General features: G+C 47.5%; 1 protein-coding gene across 5 annotated transcripts in view; it reads right to left on the bottom strand.

The window, feature by feature from the left end:
• LRRC20 (leucine rich repeat containing 20) overlaps positions 1-23,851 on the bottom strand; it is a 107,961-nt gene that overhangs the window by 43,995 nt on the left and 40,115 nt on the right. For 4 of the 5 annotated variants that reach the window (XM_078077630.1, XM_036122861.2, XM_078077629.1 and 1 more), the window contains one exon: positions 68-217. In XM_078077630.1, coding sequence (XP_077933756.1) covers positions 68-92 — 25 coding nt within the window. In that variant the 5' untranslated portion in view covers positions 93-217. Of the gene's footprint in view, positions 1-67; positions 218-10,772; positions 10,870-23,851 lie in introns of those variants that run through there. The other variant, XM_078077631.1, reaches the window with a different exon arrangement.

The following is a 23,851-nucleotide window of genomic DNA, read 5'->3' as shown; positions in this document are numbered from 1 at the left end:
ACACAGGGCTGGCGCCTGAAGGCCGAGGGCTGGCCATGCCCTCCCAGCTGGGCTGAGCGGGGCCTACCTCGGAGCTGACAGAACGTGGTCATAAACTTGCTGGTGAGGGACTTGAGCTCATTGTTAGCCAGCGTGATGAGATGGATCTGGTCGGTGACATTCCGCAGGACCTTGTAGATGCCAATGGGGAAGGAAACCAGCTTGCACTCAGCCAGATCTGCAGCCAGAGAACAGAGACAGAGCAGAGTTAGCCACAGCTCCTTGGGGACTCGCCCCACACCGCATAGCCCCCGACCCTGCCTCTGCTCCCCACCTCCTTTCTCTCTCACCTGTCTCCCCTGTGCCAGGCTCGAAAGCCCGCCCTCCCTCTTCCAAGAGCCCTCATCACCATGGGTCACACACGTCCCTCTCTCGCACCCTGAACCCGTGGGTTTGGCGCAGCACCTTGTCTGGGAGCACGGCCTAGGAGCTCAAGTACAGCAGGGGTGGCTGTGCCCACTCAGGACAATGGGCACTCACGGCAGTGTCCTTGAGCCCCTGCTGAGTCTGCCCTCTGCAGTCACCGAAGACTCCACGGTGAGGCCGCCATCTCAACACTACTCTGTAACAGTCGCCTTGGAAAACAGGCTGTTCACACAGACTTCGTGGTCTGCCCTTCTTCCCAGCCCTGTCACTCCGAAGGCAAGCCTGCATCAGAGGCAGCCGGGAGGCCGCCGTGGGGCACAGTCTGGCCGTTTCCCCAAAGGGTAAGCCTGGCATTACCCCATGACCCAGCAATTCCACTTGTAGGAGTACACCGGAGAGAACTGAAAACACATCACACGGGGGCCTTCACTGCCGCATTACTCACAACACTCCAACGTGCAAACCACCCACCCGTCCATCTGCAGACCGAGTGGATAAGCAAAATGTGGTATTATCCATCAAAAAGAATATTGTTTGGGGCCCCTGGGTGGCTCAGTCGGTTAAGTGTCTGCCTTCAGCTCAGGTTATGATCCCAGCGTCCTGGGATCGAGTCCCGAATCCAGCTCCTGCTCAGCGGGGAGCCTGCTTCTCCCTCTGCCTGCCGCTCCCCCTGCTTGTGCTTTCTCTCTCTCTCTCTCTCTCTCTGACAGATAAATAAAAATCTTAAAAAAAAAAAAAAAAAAAGAATATTGTTGGCCATAAAAAGAAGCAAAGTACCAATACATGCTACAGTGTGGATAAACCTTGAAAACAGGATGCTCAGTGGCAGAAGCCAGTCCCAAACGTATTTTATGAGGCCATTGACATGAAATGTCCAGAGCAGGCGCATGTCTAGACACGGAAGGCAGGGTAGTGGTTGCCTAGGGCTGGGCAGCTCAGGGGTGGGGGCTCTAAAACTGGATGGTGATGATAGTTGCATGACTCTGGGAATATATTAAAACTGCTGAATTGTCCACTTGAAGTGGGTGAATTGTATGGTATGTGAGTTCTATCTGGAGAAAGCAATTGTGTACATAGGACAGCAGGGCTACACTGAAGGCATGGAAGCTCAGAAACTAGGCTCTCCAGGTACGCTAAGTCACTTAAAGTCCCTGAGCCTCAGTTTCCTCATCTGCAGAACAGGGGTACTACTACCATCTACCGAGCAGAGCTGTCAGGAAAATTAAATATGAAAAGTATTAAATGTGCCTGGCAGGTGCACAGTGGGGATGGTGATGCTGTTTCTCTCCGCCTCTTCCACTTTACCCTCCCCTTCCCACTCTACCCAAATCCTCTCTATGCTTCAAGGCCAGCTCCCAACCCATCTCTTTGGAAATCTTCCTGGATCAACCCCATTATTGGGAGTCACCCTCCTCCAACCCCTGAACCCCAGGAGCACTAACCAACTGAGACAGCACTGTCCCATCTCTCTGCAAACTTGTCTTTTTCCCCAAAGAGGCCGGACTCCCCTGGGCCCCTAAGCCTTTAGAGATCACTCCAAAATAATTATGCAACATTCAATTAATATTCCTACATGCCAGTAATGATATATAGTTTTTACAGATCCCATTCTGAACAGCAACAGTAATGCAAAGTCTGTCGAAATAATCATAATTGAAGCCCTTCTCTCTCATCTGCTTCATAGAATTTCTACCCTTGCTCTAAGACCAGCTCAAATGTCACCTCCTCTAAAAGCCTTCTCTGACTGCTCTAGGCAGTTAGTTGCTCCAATCTCGGAGTCTCATAGAGTACGAATGAGACCTCTTCATCCTGTACTGGGTTACCCTTGTTTTGTGTCTGTTTTCCCCCTGGACTGGGAAGACCTCCAGAGCACAGGGCCGGCAGTGCTCCAGAACACTCGGAGGGCAAAGTAGGGGTACTGGCGATCTCACGGAGCTGGTCTGAGAAAGGGGACAGATTGGGCAAGGGCAGAAGTCCAGAAAACTGAGAATCCACAGGGGTCTTCTATAGGGCATCCTATTAAGAAGTGTCTTGGGGCACCTGGGTGGCTCAGTTGGTTAAGCATCTGGCTCTTGATTTTGGCTCAGGTCCCGAAAATGGTCATGGTCTCAGGTCTTGGGGTGGAGCCCTGAGTGGGGCTCTGAGCTCAGCAGGGAGTCTGCTTGAGTGACTCTAGCCCTACCACTGTCCAATGTCAGGTGCTGGCTCTTACATCAGCCAGTAGGGCTGGCAGAAGAGGGTTCAAGGTCCTGCCAGGGAGGAACGAATCCCCAGAAGTGGGGCTTTCTCAGTAGAGGGAGATCAAGGGCTGGAAATGGACCAGCTCTGTAGGCTCAAAGTTTGGAGCAGGCTGGGGATTCTAGAAAGAGCAAACACTTCCAAACAATTATTCTCCTAGTACTTTGTGCCAGATGCACAATGGGCTAGGGCTAGAAAGGAATCTTTGTTGTGGTTGTAAATCATAACAGCCCCTTTGGGTAAAAGCGACAGATCTCATTCAAGCTAGAAGCAACATCAAGGAAAACACCAGAAGCTTTCCCTTGAAAGCAAAGAGCAAAATAAGGATGCCTTCCATCACCAGTTATCTCTGAATATGATCTTGGAAGTTCTGGCCAAAGAAATACAAAATATAAACACTGGAAACAGATAGAATGATTATCATGTGCATATGAAATGCCTGCAGAGCCTCAAAAATCTAAGTCGTCATCTGACAAACTATGCAAATTAAAAAGGTCTCAGCAAAGTGGCTAATCAAAATACATACGCAAAATTCAGTAATATTCCCATATGTCAGCAATAAAATATAATTTTTAAAGATCCTATTTCAAACGGCAATAATAATATAAAATACATAGAGATAAGCAGAATGGAAAATGTATCTGACCAATATTAAGAAAAGGAGAAAAAAGTTCACAAAGATGTCTTTGGAACTAGAGGGTATTATGCTAAGTGAAATAAGTCAGTTAGAGAAAGACAAATACCATATGATTTCACTCATATGCAGAATGTAAGAAACAAAACAGATGAACATAGGGGAAGGGAGGGAAAAATAAAATAAGATGAAAACAGAGAGGGAGGCAAACCATAAGAGACTCTTAACTATAGGAAACAAACTGAGCGTTGCGGGAGCGGAGGTGGGTGCAGGGGATGGGCTAAATGGGTGATGGGCATTAGTGACAGCATGTGATGGGATGGGCACTGGGTGTTATATGCAACTGATGAATCACTAAATTTTACCCCTGAAACTAATAATACACTACATGTCAACTAAATTGAATTTAAATAAATTTAAAAAAATTAAGAAATGCTAAAAAAAATAGATTTGTATGTGAAGATACAGAATATGCTCGTTAATGACAAATCAAAAGATTGAAATGATAGTGATCTGTTTCAGAAATCAGTTTATAGATTGTTTAATGTAATTCCTCCTGAAAATCCAGAAAGTTCTTTTTTCTTTTTTTTAACTTTAAAACCCAAACCATTTTTTGAAATGGTTTTAAATTTCAGCTAGGGTATTAAGCAAGCAAGGCTCCCTAGAAGAGGAGAAGGTAGGGGGATAACCAATGTTTTAAGATTACAATAATTAAAACAGAGGGCAATAGGAAAAATAGATTATAGAAAGAAAATAGTCTGGAAAATATGGTCTATAAATAACATGTCATAATTTTATAAACACGAAAGGAGGCCTCACAAATAAATTGGGGAGGGGAAAGGTTAATAACTGATATCAGAATAGCCAATTAACAATTCTGGGAAAACAAAAGAGACTCTCAATTAACCTAAGAATCAAAGTAAACTTAGGACGCCTGGGTAGTCTGGTTATGCATCAGATTCTTGATTTCAGTTCAGGTCATGATCTCAGGGTTGTGAGATCAAGCCCCACGTCATGGAGCCTGCTTAAGATTCTCTCTCTCGCTCTCCATCTGACCTCCCCTCTTCCCTCTCTAATTAAAAAAAAAAAAAAAGAAGAATCGAAGTAACTTCTAGACAGAATTACCCTTGAAATATTTTTGAAATCAAACAAAATCAGAAGTAAACAGACTTTAATATTTATACAACTTCTTAAGTGAAGATGACTTTCGAAACCTAGGAGCAATAACAGAATCACAAAGAACAGATCAATAGACCTGGATGTTTAAAAAAATAAGCCAACAGATTGTGAAAAGGATCTACAAATAGGATAAAGAGTTATCTTCAGGGGCGCCTGGCTGGCTCAGTCAGTGAAGCATGCTACTCTTGATCTCGGGGTCGTGAGTTCGAGCCCACGTTGGGTATAGAGATTACTTAAATAAATAAATAAATAAACTTAAAAATAAAGTTCTATTTGGGGCACGTGGGTGGCTCAGCTGGTCAAGCAACTGATTCCTGGTTTTGGCTCAGGTCGTGATTTCAGGATCATGAGATGGAGCCCCATGTCGGGCTCTGTGCTCAGCATGGAGTCTTCTTGAGATTCTCTCTTCCTCTTCCTCTGCCCCTCCAGCTCATGCTCTCTCTCTTAAATTAATTAATTAACTCAAAAATCTGATTAAAAAGTTATCTTTATTATTTAAAATTCTCAATATAATTCAGTCAAAAAAATTAAGACCACCAGAGAGAGATGAGAAAAGAACATAAGATGTTCACAAGCAGAAAAATATCATTAGTAAACAAATAAACACATGGCTCCTGATGTATTGCCAAACTGCTTTCCAGAGTACTTAAGCCAATTAACATACATTCTGTCCAATAGGTAAGAGGATCGTTAAAAAAAAAATCTTTGCTAATATGATCAGGGGAAATGGCATCCCTTGCTTTTAATCAGCAAGTCTTTCAATAATGAGATGGATTATCATTCATGGATAATTAACCATTTTTATTTCTCTTGTGGCAAATCCTGTTCACATCTCTTGCCGTTTTTCTATTTGGAGTTCTGGTATTTCTCCCCACCCTCTCCAGTGTTGGTAGACCTTCTTAAATAGTATTATCGACCTAAGTCTGTCCATTGTTTTTCTTGTTTAATAATTCAAGTTACAGCATTTTTTAAAGCAGAATAAAAAAAATTATATGCACCCTGTAATACATGTAAAACTAGGTAAAAAAGTACATATGCCTAGGAAAGAGGAAAATAATCACAGTGTCAAATAGTTATTACAAAGGATTGGAGCAATTTATTACTACTTACAGTCCCGATGTTTATTTTATATAAAATAGGCAAAGTACCACTACATATGTAAATAAAAATATTTCTCAAGCATATATAGTGATACTTCACTTTTAAAATAGAAAAGTTAATTTATCATAAAAACAGCTTTGATTGGAAAAAATAACCTGGTAAATTCAAGTATAAACCGAGGGCAGCCAGCTCCTCATCAATAAGAGAAATGAGAAAGACCCATAAAAGAAAGAAACTCTCTGTATTGAAGTGGAGCAAAAGCTTCAGGACTCAGGCACCAAGAATCAATTGTGCAGCGCACCCCACTCCCCACAAAGCAAGAGAAAGTGCTCACGATGTTGGCAGAAGAGACGTAAAGCCATAAGGCCATTCAGGTTATTTCCAAGCGTCCTCAGAACAGCTGTCTTCCCTGAGTACATCAGCCCAGAAATGCCCAGCCTGCAACCTCCTTCCTGCCACCTGGGCCACCCACGCACCATCCCAACCATACACTCTCCCCTTTTCCAGTCTCCAATTCAAGCAACGCAGGCCTCTGCAGCCTCATCTGGCCAACCGACCTAAGTCACAGAAGCATACGCCCCCCCGCCCCATCCGAGGGTGCTGAGGGCCTGGAATGTATTCACACATGCTGCTCTCGTTTATTCTCCATAATAGCCCTACTGTGTGCCAGGCACCTTTCCCCACTGTGCCTAGTGACTTCCCTAGGATTTTTTTTTGTTCTTAGGGATGCCATCTGTTCTACCCACCCTTTGACCCCAGAACCGCCTCCCAGAGGCTGGCGTGCACGTGGGAGGGGTACAGCACCCCACCGATGGCAAAGGGCTCTGCTGGGACATGATGCAAATGCACCCCGTCCAGGCCACATCACTAGCCACTAACGCTGCATGGGGACTCCAACTCCTGCTGAGAGGACAGGTCCATGATCTCAGGAACAGTTCTCCATGGTCCCCGGGACAAGAATATGGAGATCCAGGTACTCAGACATGTGGGAACAGGTCTCAACCCTGCTCAGTCTTCTCCCCACCTGTGCACAAGGAGTGATCTATCTCATGCTCATTCCTTGGGGGACGGGGATAATAACAGCCATAAATAGTACCACTTACTATTTCACATGTGCTAGGTTGTTAGAACTATCCTCTCTGTATGAATGAGGAAACTGCAATGGAGTGACGTGCCCAAGGTCATACAGCTAAAAGAAGGGGAGTAAGATTGAGATGGTTAAGCTGTTCAGGAAGCCACGGGTCCTAACCACTCTACTATCCTGCCCCCTTAAGAAGTACTTAGGTACCTGTCCCTGGGCCAAGCCAGAGAAAGGGGAGTCTATGCAGAGCATCACAAAGGGAAACAGGGCCTTGGCCAAAAAGTCCTGTAGGCTTTTCTAGTTCAGGGCATGTGATTCTGGGGACAGAGGCCAGTCCCCTTTTGTTCTCAGGAAATTCTTCTCGATCTAATTCAAAGGACGGGTACCATCTATACCCACTACACCTGTCTGCAGTAGAGAAAAGCCTCCTAGGCTGAGCCAAGTTCCATGCTGGGCCCTGGGGCTTACGGGAGCACGCAGCACTCCTTACAGAGGACACAGCTAGGATATGGCTGGGGCCAGGTCTCACTAACGGAGGGGGTACCCTGCCCAGGGAAGAGAGGACCCAGACTGGAGACAGGTGAGTCATCCTCAAGAAGCCATGGGATGTCATCAAGAAGAGGGTCCCATTCTTTATGGAACAGCTGACAGTACAGGGAATAGTTCACCCGCCATAAAGGAAAAGGCTCCCCTGTGAGGAAGTGAGGGCCACATCAGGGGGGTATGACCAAGCAGTCACCACCCAGAGGATGCATGAACCACATGGAGGCCAGGGGATCTCAAAGGTCTCACTCAACTCAACAAAACAAACATAGCTAACGTTGCTGAGTATTCACTATGTGCCAGGCACGGTAATAGGCACTTTTTATATATTAACTCATTAAATTCCCATAACCACCACAAGTTACCCTCACAGGTGGAAAGTGAGGCCCGTGTTGATAGGTAAGTTGTCCAAGGGCATTTTGGCAAGATGATGAAGGACAAAGAATCTGAATGCAAAGATTCCAGCAGGGTGACCAGCTTGTCCTGGTGTGCTTGGAACGTTCCCAGTTTTGGCACTGAAAGTCCTGCATCCTGGGGGACCGCTCCTCAGTCCTAGGCAATTCCGGAGAGTTGGTCACCCTTGATTCAGGCTAGATGCTGATGGATGAGAGATTACTAGAGTCAGAGGAGAGGGAAGGCAGCCCAGATGTGGGCCAAGGCACAAGCAAAGGCCCAGAGGACTTGCATTGCTCCGGGACACCCCCTTTGAGCCCTGCCACGTCCTACAATTTCCTAGAGCCCTGCCCTTGCTCAGTAAGTCCTCAGTGAGGAAGGCTCTGGCATGGAAACATTTCATGCGAGTGGATGCTGCATGCACACCCAAAAACCCCAAGGGGGACTCAGGGGTACTAACAACAGGGGACAATAGCAGCATCTGGACAGCAGCTGGATTCAAGCAGGACTCTCCAGTGCCCTCCCCCGCCACTGATATCTGAGCTGCAGCAGAGAACAGAGAAGCTTGCGGGAAGGCACTGTAATAAACACAAAGCAAGGTTATTCTCATAATTATAATTATTATTGCAAGAAGGCCAAACTGCATCTCCCTAAGCCTCTAATTATGATAGTGCTTTGTGTTAATAAAGTAGCTTTTATTCACAATGCACAGGTCTTTCATTACAGGTTATCTTGTTAAGCCTAATGAATGCCTAATGAAAAGTCACTGGTGGGCAGAACCAGGGCAAAACAAGCAAAATCGGAGAAGTAAACAAAACAGACTGCAGGGAGTCAGGAGGGCTGGGTCAAACTCGTGTTGTTTCTCAGAAACACAGAATTGTGCCCCCGGCTCAGTCCCTGCCGAGAGCCGGGCCTGGTGACAGGGTCTAGTATGGGGGAGGCAGAGAGGGTAGCAGAGCCCCTGCTGACCAGTTACAGCCCCAAAGGAGAAAGTGTCGGGGACTCAAGCTGGTGTGCCCAGGGGCTCCGAGGCCTGGCCAAGAAGCAGGACTCCCAAGGCTGTGGGAGTGTGACCTGAGCCTGCCCACAATGTCTTGTTTCCACATCAACTTTTTTTCCACAGAATCTCAGAGTTAGGAGACTGGAGGCCATTTAGCCCATGTTTTCCAAACTTCCCAGTAAGAATCATGTAGAGAGGTGAATCCTAGGCCCCCACGCCTGAAATTCTGCTCCAGTGTGTCTGCAATGACCACCGGGGAATTTGTGTTTTTAATAAATATTCCCAGGTGATTCTTAGCAATAAGCAAACTTGGGAAACACTATGTAGCCTCCAATCTCAGACCTGAAATTCTTTTTTTTTTTTTAAGATTTTTTTATTTATTCATTTGACAGAGACACAGTGAGAGAGGGAACACAAGCAGAGGGAGGGGGAGAGGGAGAAGCAGGCTTCCTGCCGAGCAGGGAGCCCGATGCGGGGCTCGATCCCAGGACCCTGGGATCATGACCTGAGCTGAACGCAGACGCTTAACGACTGAGCCACCCAGGCGCCCAGACCTGAAATTCTTTTAATGTCTCCACCAGAGGGCGTAAAGTTCTTGAATACCTCTGGTGATGAGGAGCTCAACCTCCTTTCTACAGAATGGTTTTAACTGTTAGAGAGTTCTTTCATGAACTACATGATAACTGCTACTCTGCCCTCTTGGATCACACATAGTATATCTGCCCTGGCATGGCAATCTTTTACATCAATGAGGATGAGGGACATTATAAGCTTTTCTCCAGACAAAAATATCCCAGAAACCTTTAATCCGCCTGGTTTTAGATGCTCCCTCTGGAGAGTCAGGACCGGCCCAACTCAGAGCCTGCTCTAGCCAGAACTTACTCTCGCTCAGGCTTTCAGTCTGTGACACACGGCCACAGCCACTATTCGTGGATGCCAGCTGTGTGCAGGAAACTGCGCTTGGGGCTTCAGACTCACGATTTCACCTCCTCCTCACAACCACCCTGTGAGGCCAGTCCTCTGCTTACCTCCACTTAGCAAAGGAGGAAACGGAGTCACAGAGAAGTGAAAGGATGTGGACTGCTCAAGGTCACGTGACTTACCCAAGGTCACCCAGTTACTGAAATAGTAATTCACATTTATAAAGTGCTCCCGGTGAGCAAGTCACTGATTGTCCCATGAGCCCTTAATCCGCACACACCACAGCCCCATGGATGGGTGCTGTCATCGCCGTCCCTGTTGCTGGAGGCGCTGCGAGCAGAGCCGGCCTTCAGCGCGCCCCTAATGCTACACACACCACCTCCCTGGCACGGCCAACGTGCACACGGCACAGAAGCCTGCTCTGGGATGCAGCAGAGGCCGTTTCCAATGAGCAGGCCCGTCTTCCAAGGGGCGACGGACGCCCGTGGACCCTGGTATGTCAACAGCAGCTACCATGGAGCTGTACTAAGGGGACTTAGAATTGAAAGAGCTGGTGGAAGAATTATCTGGATGGGTCACCTCCTGACCGTGGGACCTCGGGCAGGCCGCTGTGGTTCCGATTTGCATCTGATTTGCATCTCGGTCAAATGCCAGGGTTGGAACTTATGGTCCCTGAGGCCCTCCTGGCTGCCGCCGTGGACTCTAGCTGGTGGTTCTCAGACGTGGCCACACTGGAATCACAGACTCCTGATGTCCGAGTCTCGCTCCCAGAGACTCTGACTTAATTAGCGGGAGCTGGGGCTTGGGGGTCAGGGGGTTCCAAAGGTCTCCTGGTGCTTCTGCTCTGCAGCCACGGTGGGGACATCTGCTTCTCGAACCACAATATGCACACAGACAACTGGGGATCCTGCTAAGGCAAGGCTTCTGATGCCGCGGATCTGGGGTGGGGCCTGAGATTCTGCATTTCTACCAGGCAGGTCCCAGGACCACGCTCAGGAGCAAGGGCCAGGCCAACACAGTGGTTCTCAAAGTGGCAACCCCGGACCTACCGCATCAGTGTCAGCCCAGAACTTGTTAGAAATGCACATTCTCAGGCCCCAGCCTGGACCTGTAGAATCAGAAGCTCGGGGAGTGGGTCCCAGCCATCTGTGTTTTAACAAGCACCTCTGATGGGCACCCATGTTCAGGAGTCACGGCACAGAGGGACTGGGCCTCCCACCAGCTGTGGCTACTTGGCCCTAAAGACAATAATGGTGATGGTAATGACGGTGACTCACATTTACTGAGGACTGGCTGGTCCAGGCCTGTGGAGGGGACTTAGTTCTGCCCTGCGCGATTCCTGTTTCCCCTCAGGCCAGGCTATTTCAAAACAGAGCCACTGTCTTCCAATCTTCTCTGGCTGGCTCGTGGTTCTGGCTCTGCAAGAGGCACAGGCGACCCTCAGTGTTTACGCCACGGTGGGCAGGGCTCAGGAGGCCCCCATTCTCATCCCGGCCCCTCTGCTATCAGCCACGGGGTCTCAGGGAAACACCCTCCCCAAGGGCCGTGTCTTCTCTTCTGTAAAATGAGGGTTGGAACCATGGGATTTGGGGCGTCTCAACCAGGCCGGACATTCTGTGACTTCATGATTTTACTAAACAAAGGCTCTTTGGCCAATGCTCCTGTCAAAGAAGGGAGGCTGCAAGCTGCAGTCAAATGTTTCTGAGCTGTGTGCCTTAGAACATGCTAGAACGTGTACTGTTGCGGGGAGATCAGAGGCTTGCTGAAGTTGGCGACCCATGCCCATGAATATAGAGCTGGGATTAGAACCCAGAGTAACCCAATTCCGAAGCCCATGGTCTTTCCATGACATCGGTCCACACTACGCTATGCTCACTCTTCTTACCATGGTCAGAAAAGAGTCCTAGAAACAAAAAGGAATATAATAATAGCTTACTCTTATCTGGTGCTTCCTTTGTACCATATGTACCTATGTGCCTGTGCCTGAGACTTTTCTAAGCACCTGACACACTTTGTCTAATTTAACAACCCATGAGATAGGTATTATTGTGTTCGTCCCCGTTTTATCATCGTGGAAACTGAGGCACGGTGCACAAAAAGAAGAGCTGTGACTCAGATCCAGCTCCCCTCCCCTGACAGAGCTCAGTTTAATAGAATAAGACATGGGATTGTGTGAGGGCTTTGGAGCAGAGGTCTTGTGCAGCATGGGGCTCCCATTCAGGAGGCTGATGGAGAGAAAAGAGAATTTTCTGGAGTGTGAAAATGAAAACTTAGACCAGCACCTGCACCCCTTCCAGAAGATCCAAATTCCCAGGACCTCCAGGTATGCTCAGGAGCTACGGATGGGGCTGGCACCCTGGAAGGAGACGCAAGCCCGTAGACAGCTGGGCCTCCGGGACTCAGCTGCCAATCTCTGAAATGCCACCTGGTTTCCAAAGCTGGGAGGTGCGGGACGCCAAGAGAAAGCAAAACGTACCAGTCATCAAGGACTAGCCCCGACGCCCCACCTCGCACAATTCACCAGGATTTTAACAGAGTTACTTGTGCCCAGTGTTTACTGAGCTAACTAGCTCTAGAAGGTTTAAGACAAAATGGAAAAGCCTGGCACTACTCTCTCTTCACAAGTCCCCCTCCTCACAGATAACTACTTCCAGGTCTTTTCAGGGATTTTGCTGGCGTTTAACTCCCGCTCTCTAGAGCAGCCTTTCCTAGCCCTTCCCTGTGTCATGCCACCTGGAGAGAAACGGTCACAGGAGGAGGAGCTCACTGCAGACCGCAGAAGTCCAGAAAATTCCTCCACAGTAGCATTTATACTGGGCCCTGGCCGGCAAGTAGAAAAGGGTAGAAAGGCACTTCAGGAGAAGGGGCAGATGGGCATGGCGTCTTCTGGGAATGTGGGGAGACCATTTAACTTGAATGTGGCTGTGGGTTTGGGAGAGTTATTTCTTTCACTTCCTGCTTTATAGATCTCTGTATTGTGTGATATTTTTGTAACAAGCACTCATTACTTCTTACTAATATCCTCAATTTAAAGAGAGTCATATCCTTAGCATCCAGCTACCCACGGGAACATTTTCCCTCAAGTGCTAAGAATGCTGGGTCAGTGGAGATCGTCTTGATGCGGACAAGGGGGCTGGGGCTAAAATCCCGTCAGGGCCAAGCTCAGAGGGGCTACGGCAGAGCCCGGCCGACAGCCTGTGACAGATGCCGCACAGATGGGAATCCGGATCTCAGAGGTGCTTCCTCACTGACTACTGCAGGAGTCCCAGCCTCTCTGGGAAACGACATGATTGCAGGGTGTCTGCCTCAGAGAACAAAACTGAACTTCTCTGGTCCCCCGGCCGGTGGCCATCACACCCAATGGTCAGAACACACGAAAGCCACACGAGAGCCAGAGACCTAAAAAGGAAGAGGTGGTGGCGGCGGCGGGGCCTGAGAGCTCACTCTTCCTCAGGATCCAGACCGAGGCTTTCCTTGTGCCAGGGCTTTTCTGCGATGAGGTCTGAGGCAAGTTACTTAACCCCAGCCTCAGTTTCCCCTTCAATAAAATGGGAACAAGAATTCATGCCAACACCTGTAGGTACACATCCATAGTAGCATTATTCACAAAAGCCAGAAAATAGAAATTGCTCAAACGTCTGTCAGTGGAGGAACAAACAAAATGCGCTATCTCCATACAATGGAACACCACGGGGCCACGGCAAGGCATGAAGTGCTGATACAACATGGAGGAACCTCAGGAACAGTGTGCCGAGTGAGAGAAGCCAGTCACAAAAGGCCACATACTATATAATTCCCCTGCCTGAACATGTCTAGAATACGCAAATCCACAGAGACAGAAAGGAGACTGCCAGGGGCTGGGGGAGATGGGAAAAATAGGGAATGACCGCTTAATGGGACAGGGTTTCTTTTGGGGGTGATGAAAATGTTCTTAAATGGATTGTGGTGAGGGCTACACAGCCCCATGGATACGGTAAAAACCATGGGATGTTGCACTTTAACATGGAGAATTTTACGGATAGGAATTATTCCTCAATTAAAAAAAAAAAAAACGAGACCAAGATGATCCAACTAACTAACAGGGCTGTTCTGGGCTTGAAATAAAATGTCCTTTAGGAGCTTGGCGCGGAGGGTGGCGGACGGGGTCACTCGGGGGATAGAAGATGCAGCTGTGGGAATGCAAAGACATTGTTTCCAGGTGAGAATTCATTTACAAGGCTGAGCTCCAGCTCCCGCGCTGGCTGAGGGAGGAAGAGGACCCCTGGCAGTCACCCCCTTCACAGCCTCATCACAAGGAGACCGCTGTGCGTGCTACCGTAGGATCTGGGACTTGCCGAAGCAGTGCCAGCGTCTTCCTGGCAAGCCAGCCAATCCACAAACACCTATCTGATTAAAATCAAAAGTAAATAAATCCCACGCAGAATACCACCAAATGACACACAGTCAACATTTGAGATATTAAATTATTTTAATTTAATAGATGACTCATTGCTGACACGTTGGGACAAAGGGGAATAGAACAGACACAGCAGCTGTAATGATGAGGGCAGTGAGGCCAACAGCACCTCTGGAGCAACCAGCGCTGGTCCAGGCAGAGGCCACAGGCTGGGACAGGCCCTGAAGTCTTCTACAAAGACAACAGCCGCCAACACTGACGGAACATCTTCTCTAGATAATCCTGAGAACCACCCCTGAGGGAGGGCATGATTACGAGTCTCCTCTGGCAGATAAGGAAACAAAGGCTCAGAGAGGTTAAGAATTTGTTTAAGGTCACACAGTAAGTGAAGATGGGGCGGAGCTTGACTTCCTCTGAGGATGCTGCCCTGCAGAGTAGGGTCTGGAGACCTGGATTCTGATATGCTGCTGTTCTTAACTCAAGTGACCTTGGGCAGGTCACTCTTGAACCTTAAGCTCCTCGAGTGGGACACACACACTGGTGACTATAGACCAGACTTCTCAAAACAGAATGTACCGGGGCGCCTGGGTGGCTCAGTCGTTAAGCGTCTGCCTTCGGCTCAGGTCATGATCCCAGGGTCCTGGGATTGACCCCCGCATCGGGCTCTCTGCTCAGCGAGTCTGCTTCTCAAGAACCTCTCCCACTCCCCCTGCTTGTGTTCTCTCTCTCGCTGTGTCTCTCTCTGTCAAATAAATAAAATCTTAAAAAACAAAAACAAAAAACCAGAATGTACCCATGAGTCACCTGGAGACCTTGTTAGAATGCAGGTTCTGATTCAGCAGCTCCGGGATGGGACCTAGGAATCTGCATTTCTAATGAACTTCCTGGTGATGCTGATGCTGACACCACTTTGAGAAGCAGGAATTGGATGGTAATCACTATGCAAATGGCAGTGAGCCACAGGGCGAAAAATGCCTATTTCAAACTCTCAGTCCGGAGCTGGCCATCACCTCTCATCTTTGCTTTATCCCCTTTCCAATGGGGGAGCAGATTTAAGCCCAACCTATATACCTAAGATTTTCTAACCATGTTTTGTTTTCATATTTATTTTTATGGTTACCAGTTATTGATTTTCCATTTATAGTCATGATATAAAATCTTTTTAAATTTTATTTAAGATAATTTCATTTAAAGAAAAATGCTAATTAACAATAATCACAGCTAACACTTTTACAGCCCTGAGTATACGCTGCCCACCCTTCTAAACATAACACAATTTTCATCCTTACAACTCTAGAAAGCAAGGACCTTTTAGAGATGAGCAAATTGAAACCTAACTCCGATCAGACTTAACTTGATCAGAGAGGTAAAGTCACTTGCCCAAGGTCACCCAGCCAACAGGTGGCAGAGCCAGGCTTCGAATCAGGGCAGCCCGACTTCAGGGTCGACCACGTTATTCCACCTATGAATGAGCAGAGCTGGCCCTCTGACATGGCGAAAACTGTGAACGTCACCTGCACACGGTCAAAGGGAGGCAAACACTTGTTTCTTGCTGCAGGAATCGCGTCCAGATGCCCCTCAGGCTCCCCAACACTTGCAGTGCCCGGCACAATGCCTCATCCACAGTAGGGGACAAGCATGTCCCAGAATAAATTTCCCTGGCCTGACGTGCTGGGCACCGGAGAAGCCTGGGTCTGCCCTAGGGGTACGCCCGCCTGGGCTGAGGCGCTGGCCACGGGGCAGGAGCCCACATGTAGGTACACGTGGCCATCTCTGGGGGTGATGAGATTGCAGACAGCTCCGCTCGCCTGGAGCCCACTTCTGAGCAGGGCAGATGGTGAGGGGGCTGTGGTTGACAGTGGGGAGACTGCACTTACCAACAAAGGCAGGGCCCCAGGCACAAGAGAGCTGCACGCTTAATGACTGACTAAATTTTCACCTTTTCTCCTCAAGCCATCAGGGTCTGAAACAATGAACAGGCCTGCAAGGAATGGGTTTTCTGAGCAGTAATTGGGCTTCCTGAGGTCACAGCTGGATGAAAGGACCAGGAAACAGTAGCAAACATCTCCAAAGAGCATCTGTGCTCAGCATCTGACTCCATCAAACACCAGTGCGGGGCCACCAGCCTGCATGCCCTGTCTTGCCCACCTGCCAGTCCTTGAGCTCACTTGCCACCTGGACTTGGTCCGTGCCATTCACCCAGTCTGGAACACCCTTCCCTCTCCCCTCTGCCCCCACAAATCCTCTGGCCCGCCAGCCCCACCTCCCCCAGGAAGGGTGCCCTAACCACCTCGCCTCCAACTCCAGGACACCTGCCTTGCTGTTCGTCCTGGATCATCTTCTCCCAACTGGTAAGTATCTGCAGACTTGCATCTGAGACCCATGAACGGTGAACTTGACAGGAGAAATGTGCATCCTCCTGCTGATGACCCCTCAGGCCTGGCACTGAGCTGGGCAAACACCTCTGGACTTAACTCTACCCTTCACCACTGAGAAGCTTTGTCTTGTTATTCTCCCTTTGTAAAATGGGGGCACAGTGGCCCTTTTGCGGAACGAGGAAAACAGTGAGCTAATATCTGTCTAAGGTTTGAGTTCACAGCAAGAACCAAGTCCTCTGCAGCCAAGATGTGAAGATTTCAACTAAGATGGTCTTCTGGTTACCTGAAAACAGTTTTATAACCCTGGAATTCACCTTGACAATGACCGTGGCTGTTCCTTTATTAAAGAATCCCTTTCCCTGCCTCTGCCCCCTGCCCCCACCTTTCCCTCCCCATCACCTGAATACCCTTGCCCATTTGAGAACCTTCAGGACGCCGACGCCACATGGGTGGAACCCACCCTCTGCAGCCCTGCATTCCCGCCAAGGGGTCTGGGTCCGACCTCCCCTTTCCAGAAGTCCCTCACACAATTCATGGGAGTTCCCACCCCCAGGCCAAGCCAGACTGCTCACTGTTCCCTGCAAACTCCCTTTACTTTCCCACCTCTGTATTTTTGCTGGTGCTATACCTTTAGCCTCAAAAACCTTCTCTCTCATCACCACCATATTACAACACCTTGTAAAGGCTGCCTTTCCATGAAGCCTTTGCTCATGTCTTCTAGTAATGTCATTGCTCCCACCTTCAAGCCCCCTTTGTGTGTCTGTCGCCTCTGTTGGGGTGCCCACACTTCCTGGCTGGGCAGAGAGCTCCCGGAGGGCAGGGATCAGGTTCCACTGAGGTGGGGAGGCATGTCACAGGGGGCGTGGGAGGCCCACAGACTCAAGTGCAAAGTCTAGCACAAGATCTGCTGGCTGTGAAAATCCAGGCAAACCAGGGCCCTCCCAGAGCCTCAGTTTCCCCTTCTATGAGTGATGTGAAAACACCACCTGTCCAGAGCTGTTGAGGAAATCAGATGCAGTCATTCACTTGACAAAGGTCTCCTGAGCTAGCACTGTCGGGGCAGACGGTGGTGAGCAAGACAGAGTCCCTGACCTCAAGGAGCTTACATTCTAGTGCAGGGAGAAGGGTAGTAAATATAGACAAATACCTGAGGGAATGTGAAGCAGCAACACTGCTCTTAAGAAAATAAAACGGTGTGATGGCAGACCAGGTGACTGAGGCAGAGGCAGGGGCCACCCTTACTAGGGTGGTCAGGGAGGGCTTCTCAGAGGAAGTGGTACTTAGCTGAGACAAGAGTAGGAAGGAGCAGGGCATGCAAAGATCTAGGCAGAGGACAGCCCAGGCAGAAACACAAGCATGCACGTGAGCACGCGTGCGCACACACACACGGTATAATGGGACGCCTGCCAGAGCTCAGTAGTTAGCTCCCTCCTGCTTCCCTCATCTTCCCATCCTCTGCAGAGCATTCCAGAGCCTGACACAGCACACGGTGAATAAAGGTCTGCTGAAATGAACTTGACAGAATAAGGAATCCTGGGGATAAATTGGTGCACGACTAAAATAGGTGCCTTAGCAAAACAGTTAACCAAGATGAGGCAGGTGCCAATGACAAGTCTATCGAATCCAACCTCGTCTTCAAAGATAATGACCTTCTGCTGCACTTGTCTCTCGGAAGGAACCACATTTCCTAGCCCGCAGAGGACGGCGGAGATCTCTCGTTTCAGTCAGTGACCACACTGACCGTGGGGGGGGTGTCGGAGCCGCTCCGTGGTATACTGGCGTTTCTGGAAATATTTGATTTTAATAAAGCCCTCTGTCTCGCTAAATCACCTTCCCAAGGCTAACACTTTCCTACTTGAGGAACGCCAGCGTTTGATGCCACAACACCCTCTATTTGGTTATCTCTCTGAGGCAGAACGTTTTCAGCCTTCTGCCAACATGGATCTTGTGAGGCTGCATAATTATCCGAGTGATTTCAGTATTTCTCTTCACCTTAAAAAAACGCTGCTTCAGGTGCCAGTGACAGCCAGGTGTCCAGGGGGCTACGCTGGAGGGAGAGGTGAAGGATGCTCTGGGGGCTGTCAGGGCCCCCACAATTAGGGTGGGGGCTGAGACAGACAGCGCTGCTCCCAGGCAGCAGCCCTTCCACAGAAATCTCCATTTCCAGCTGGCTGTGCTAGTATTTCCAGTCCCTTTGCCGTGCACTTCTTCAGGGATGTGTCCCTTGGGGACCCCAACTCATCAGAATCCCTTTATCCACCCCAAACGGTCCAGACTTCCCTATTTCTGCTATGGCATGACCAGGCTTCTAACTGCGTGCTCCCACAACCAATGAGATGCCCACCCCCATCCACCACCTTCCCTGCCCGTCTCCCCCAACCCCAGGCCCCATTCAGGACAAAGCCACACCAGCTCAGGCCTGGCCCACGGAAGGTGCCTCTTCCCTGGTTTCCCTCCTGCTGCTCTCACATCCATCCTCAGCCCAGTGATGATCTGCCTTAACCTCACCTGGATCATGTCACTCCCTGCTCAGAAACTGCCAGATTAAGTACAGCAGAGGCACTTAGGCCCCACGGAACTTTCTGACCTCAGAGGCTGAGCGTGACGTCTGAAGCACGTCTTTCCCTACAACACGGGTCTGTTGTCCACAGCCAGTGACTTCCCCTGATTCCCAGCCATCAGCGCGCTCTACGCCATGCTGTTGGTTAAGCCAGGGGTAAGAACAGTGACTCTGCAGCCAGAGTGCCCGCCTTTGAATCCCCCCCACCCCCCCACCTTGGAGAAGCAGCTTAGGCTTTTTAGGCTTTCTGTGCTGAGTCTCCTCCCTCTGGGAGTCAAGAGTAATAGCAGCTCCCTCATGGCTGAGTGATGAACAGATCACAGGGTCCCAGTGAGGACTGAATGAGACACACACAAAACAACTGGGACAGTTTAGCACATCATGGGTATTAAAGAAGTGTGAGCTCATTCGTATTCACGGGTCATTTTGACTCTAGGTGATTTTCATTCTTAGGCTGTCTTTAGGACCGAAACCCTGTGTAGAGAGTGATGAGAGAAAAATTCTCTAAAGGCCTGATATACAAGGGAAGCCATTTTAGATCTCTTTCTTTCTTTTCTTTTTTTTTTTTTTTTTAAGATTTTAATTTGAAACAGAGAGAGAGAGCACAAGCAGGGGGAGCAGCAGAGGGAGAGGGAGAAGCAGGCTTCCCGCTGAGCAGGGAGCCCGATGCGGGGCTCGATCCCAGGACCCTGGGATCATGAACTGTGCTGAAAGCAGACGCTTAACCGACTGAGCCACCCAGGCGCCCCTTTAGATTTCTTTCCAGATCAACATGACTGTACATAAACTTCGTTTGAAAGCCTGATTCATGGCCCACCACGCGTGCATGGTCCATCTGCTTTGTGAGCAAGCAGGCTAAAGAAAACGTGTCCTGTCCTTGAGATGGTGATCACTGCTCCTCCTCCCTGCATTCCTTTACAACTGTGACTCCTGCCTACATGCAAATCTACAATCTTTTGAGCTTTTCCAAGATGTAACAAGTATATAACCCTGTAAACACTGTTCGTTCTCCAGAGCCCTTTCTTCCCTGCAAAGGGCGTGTTTCCGGGGGCAGCTGTCCTAACTTGGCTCAAATGAAACTCTTTCTTGCTTTTTTTTTTTTTTTTTTAAAGATTTTATTTATTTGACAGAGAGAGAGATAGCGAGAGCAGGAACACAAGCAGGGGGAGTGGGAGAGGGAGAAGCAGGCTTCCCGCTGAGCAGGGAGCCCGATGCAGGACTCGATCCCAGGACCCTGGGATCATGCCCTGAGCTGAAGGCAGACGCTTAACGACTGAGCCACCCAGGCACCCTCTTTCTTGCTTTTAGAGATACTAAAGGTTTGCTCATTTTGAGTTACCATTTTTGGGGTAGATGGCAGGATATCAGAGCAAGGGGCCCAGGGACACCTGGGGACCATCTTGAACTCTCCACTTGGCACCAGCACGGGCCCCCTGTGCGCCTCTGACTTCTCCACACCTCAAAGGGGTATCAGTGACTTCTCATATCTGGACCTCCTCAATTTGAGTTAATGGTCCTGACTTTTATTTGAGCTGTTGAGGGTTACTGGTAATGTTCTCGAGGTGGAAATGACCTAGAAGGGCTGGAGTGGATGGGGTGGTTGTTTTAACTTGGCATTGTTCTGACTTCTGTTATTAATATAAGCCTTGAATCCATTTTCTGGCTGGAAATATGAGAGACTGAATCAGTCAGCTCCGAAGAGAAGGGACATGGTCCTTCTGGCCAAATGGTGCTTTCCAGTGACTGAAAGCCTGGTGCAAGTGTCTGAGGATATTCCTCGAGATGTGTAGCAGTCCCATAGGAATTTCCCATCGCATCAGGTAATTAGCAATTGGCCTGTTCGGGGACACACACGAAAGGACTCATCATCTGGCACTCCGAGCCCTCTTGGTGGTCTCAGACCTTGCTGGGAGAGATGGAGACACAAAATAGAGCGCACCACGGCCCTTTGGCAGTGACATTCACCAGCACCACCCTCTCGATCCAACCCCACTTAGTATCCTTAGATTTTGCTCAAGCCCTATTCCAACACCAAAACTAACACGAATGGAGAATCTCTCTTCAAAAGTGGAAGAGCTCCTGGGGAAACCAACAACCACTCACAGGAACCCCAGCAGGTTGTACGTACAACACATACGGCGCCGCCCCGCGCAAGTGCTTGCTGAAATAGGTAAATGGAGCTACGGATAACCCGAGTCTCAGATGGCCCATATGGGGTTCTTCTGACATGTCTAAATTAGTTTTCTTGCACATACAATTAAAGAAAGCTGAGCAACCAGAAATCAGGGAGCTGTCTGGGTCACTCAGTGAAGCTCCAGGCTTTTGAGGAGGAACCAACATGCATGGAGGTATTCTGGGCTTCTTCTGGTTTGTTTGTGGGCACAGCTTTTGGCATCTCTGGACAAAACCGGCCATGTTCTAACTGGAAAATGGGAAATAACTAATGAATGGATCTATAAATTACAATGCTATCTTGCAATGAGATCCGTTCCCATAAAAAGGAGATATTTGGAAATTGGGCCTTTAATGTCCTCTCCACAAAAATTAACGAAACAAAGGCTAGATTTTGTTTGCATCATGTTTGTCCATGTGTGTTATAGACGTGAGATATTTTTTCTACTTCCAGGTGGCATTGCTAAAATTAATCTGTAAAAGAGTTCTATTTAATTGTTAAAAGGCAAGCACTTATAAGAATCAGGCGGTCTAAAACTCAGACGGAGATTAATGCAAATGTTTTCCAAGTTCACGGGATCTGGAAAATGATTCAGTATTAAAGTGCGTTGGTTTAAAATAGGCATGTCTTTTGGCATTCTCAACATCAAATATAATACAGATAATCAACTGAGTTTATTAAATTCATTTTTTAGCTGTTGCAATCTGTCAGTAAAAATGACTAAAATGATGGTTAATTTTGTCTGTCTCATGAAGTTTTCATGGATAACTGTTAAACAGGTCGACGGGCACCTGGCTGGCTCAGTCAGAAGAGCATGCAATTCTTGACCTCAGGGTGGTGAGTTCGAGCCCCATGTTGGGGGTAGAGATTACTTAAAAATAAATAATTTAAAAAATAGGTTGAATAAATACAAAGGTTTATAGCTTTCAAAATCTTTGGTAACCTGAAACTTTGAAGTTTTGCTAAGTTTAATGATAAACTGGGTTGAATTCACTGGTTAGCTAAGTCTTTTCCAAATAAGACAGAATACAAAAGCACTGATTAATGAACGTAGGTTTGTCTGCTTTTGGCTTCTTACTGCAGAGAAACTGAGGACACTTGGGTCTGTTGGTAAATGTGCTTTGTGCTTTATTGAAAGTTGTACTATGAAAAAAAAACACATTTCTAGAAATTATGAAATGTATTCATAAATTTCCAATCTGAAGAATTCTGGGGTAATAGTTCACAGTTGGTCACTACTTAGTTTTCACTGGAGATAGGTTTCTAAAAGTAAAAGTTCTGATAAATGTAATTAAGACTGCTGGAAAATGATAAGGCAAGCAACTCTGAATGCCAAGGAAACCAAGATGTGTTGTTGGTGAGAAAGGTGTGAGGAATGGGAATACATTTTCACTGAGGAAAGAAAAAAGTAAATTTGTCCTAAAATGAGACTGGTGAGAGAGAGAGAGAGAGAGAAGGGTTAGGTCAGAATATGAATAAAAAAGAAAGTTGTAGGTTTGTGAGGGGAATCATTGGAAAAGAATTTTATGTGCATCAGGACTAAGATTGGAATGAATGAATTTTAGAAGTACATTGGTATAAGATTGAGATTCGGCGTCTCTCTGTGTTAAAAAGACAAAGTTTTCTTGGGTTCTTGGTCTGCTCTTGATAAGAAATTATAAACAAAGTTGTTGTTTTTTTAATCTGCCCAGGAAACCAAAGTTTCTATGCTTTGTCTATCAGGTGTTTCATTATTTAAGAGAACTGAAACTTCTCAATATCAGTGGAGCTATGTTTTGCTAAAAACCAGGTAAACTTCTGTGTTTGCCTTTGGAATCTGTAATTGCCACCCTGGTTAAATAGATAAGTAAATATTAAGTCCTATTTAGGTATGTACTTTAAAACCTTCAGAGGTTTTTGACAAACGTTCCCAAATATTCAAATTCTAAATGAAGTCTTTTTGACTAATCAGGGGTGCCTGGCTGGCTCAGTCGACAGAGCATGTGCCGCTTGATCTTGGGGTCGTAAGTTCATGCCCCGCTTTGGGCATAGAACTTACTTAAAAAAATAAGGACGCTCTTTGACTAATTAGGCTTGTTTATTCAGCATGTTAGGTTACATGGGAAGCACTGTCAGACAAACGGTGATAACCTTCTTAGGTTATATTGTATGAGTAAATGCTATAACCGTTCTAGAAATCATACGAAATCCCTAAAGTTTTAACATGTCCTGGTATAAAGTCATCTCTTGACATTCTAATTATTGAAATGTTGTGTGTCACAGAAATAACTGCATTTCCTTGTCAGCTGCACTATAATGAACTGTCATCCAATCTTTAACCATGTCCATCTTTCAGTGTTTTGTTATTTACAGTATTGTTCTGATGCTCTTGAAAGTGTTTCATCTTTTGAGGAGATTCATGAAAAGGACTTTTTGACAAATACAGTACGTTTAAGATCATAAAACTAAACTGGGTAAGAATTTCCGGAACTAATGGAAAAGCCGCATTCAATCAGAACAAGAATTAGTAACGTGGGACTAAATGAATTGAGAAAGATGATTAGAGTTTTTATGACTCTTATTTGAAACATTGCTGGTTCTAATGTTTGCTCTTTTAGATTTAAGAAAACTTTTTCTCTTACGCTCTGACTTACAGGGGTGCCCGGGTAGCTCAGTTGGTTAAGCGTCTGACTCTTGATTTTGGCTCCGGTCATGATCACAGGATGGTGAGATCGAGCCCAACACTGGACTCCATGCTGAGTGTGAGCCAGCTTAAGATTCTCTCTCTTCCTCTGCTCCTCCCCCAGTTCTCTCTCTCTCTCTCATTCTCTCTAAAATAAATAAATAAATCTTAAAAAAAAAAAAAAAAA

This window comes from Halichoerus grypus, chromosome 7 (genome assembly GCF_964656455.1).
Source record: "Halichoerus grypus chromosome 7, mHalGry1.hap1.1, whole genome shotgun sequence".
Classification (NCBI taxonomy): domain Eukaryota; kingdom Metazoa; phylum Chordata; class Mammalia; order Carnivora; family Phocidae; genus Halichoerus; species Halichoerus grypus.
The sequence above is the reverse complement of the archived record's forward strand: the minus strand, read 5'-3'. Positions and strand labels throughout refer to the sequence as shown.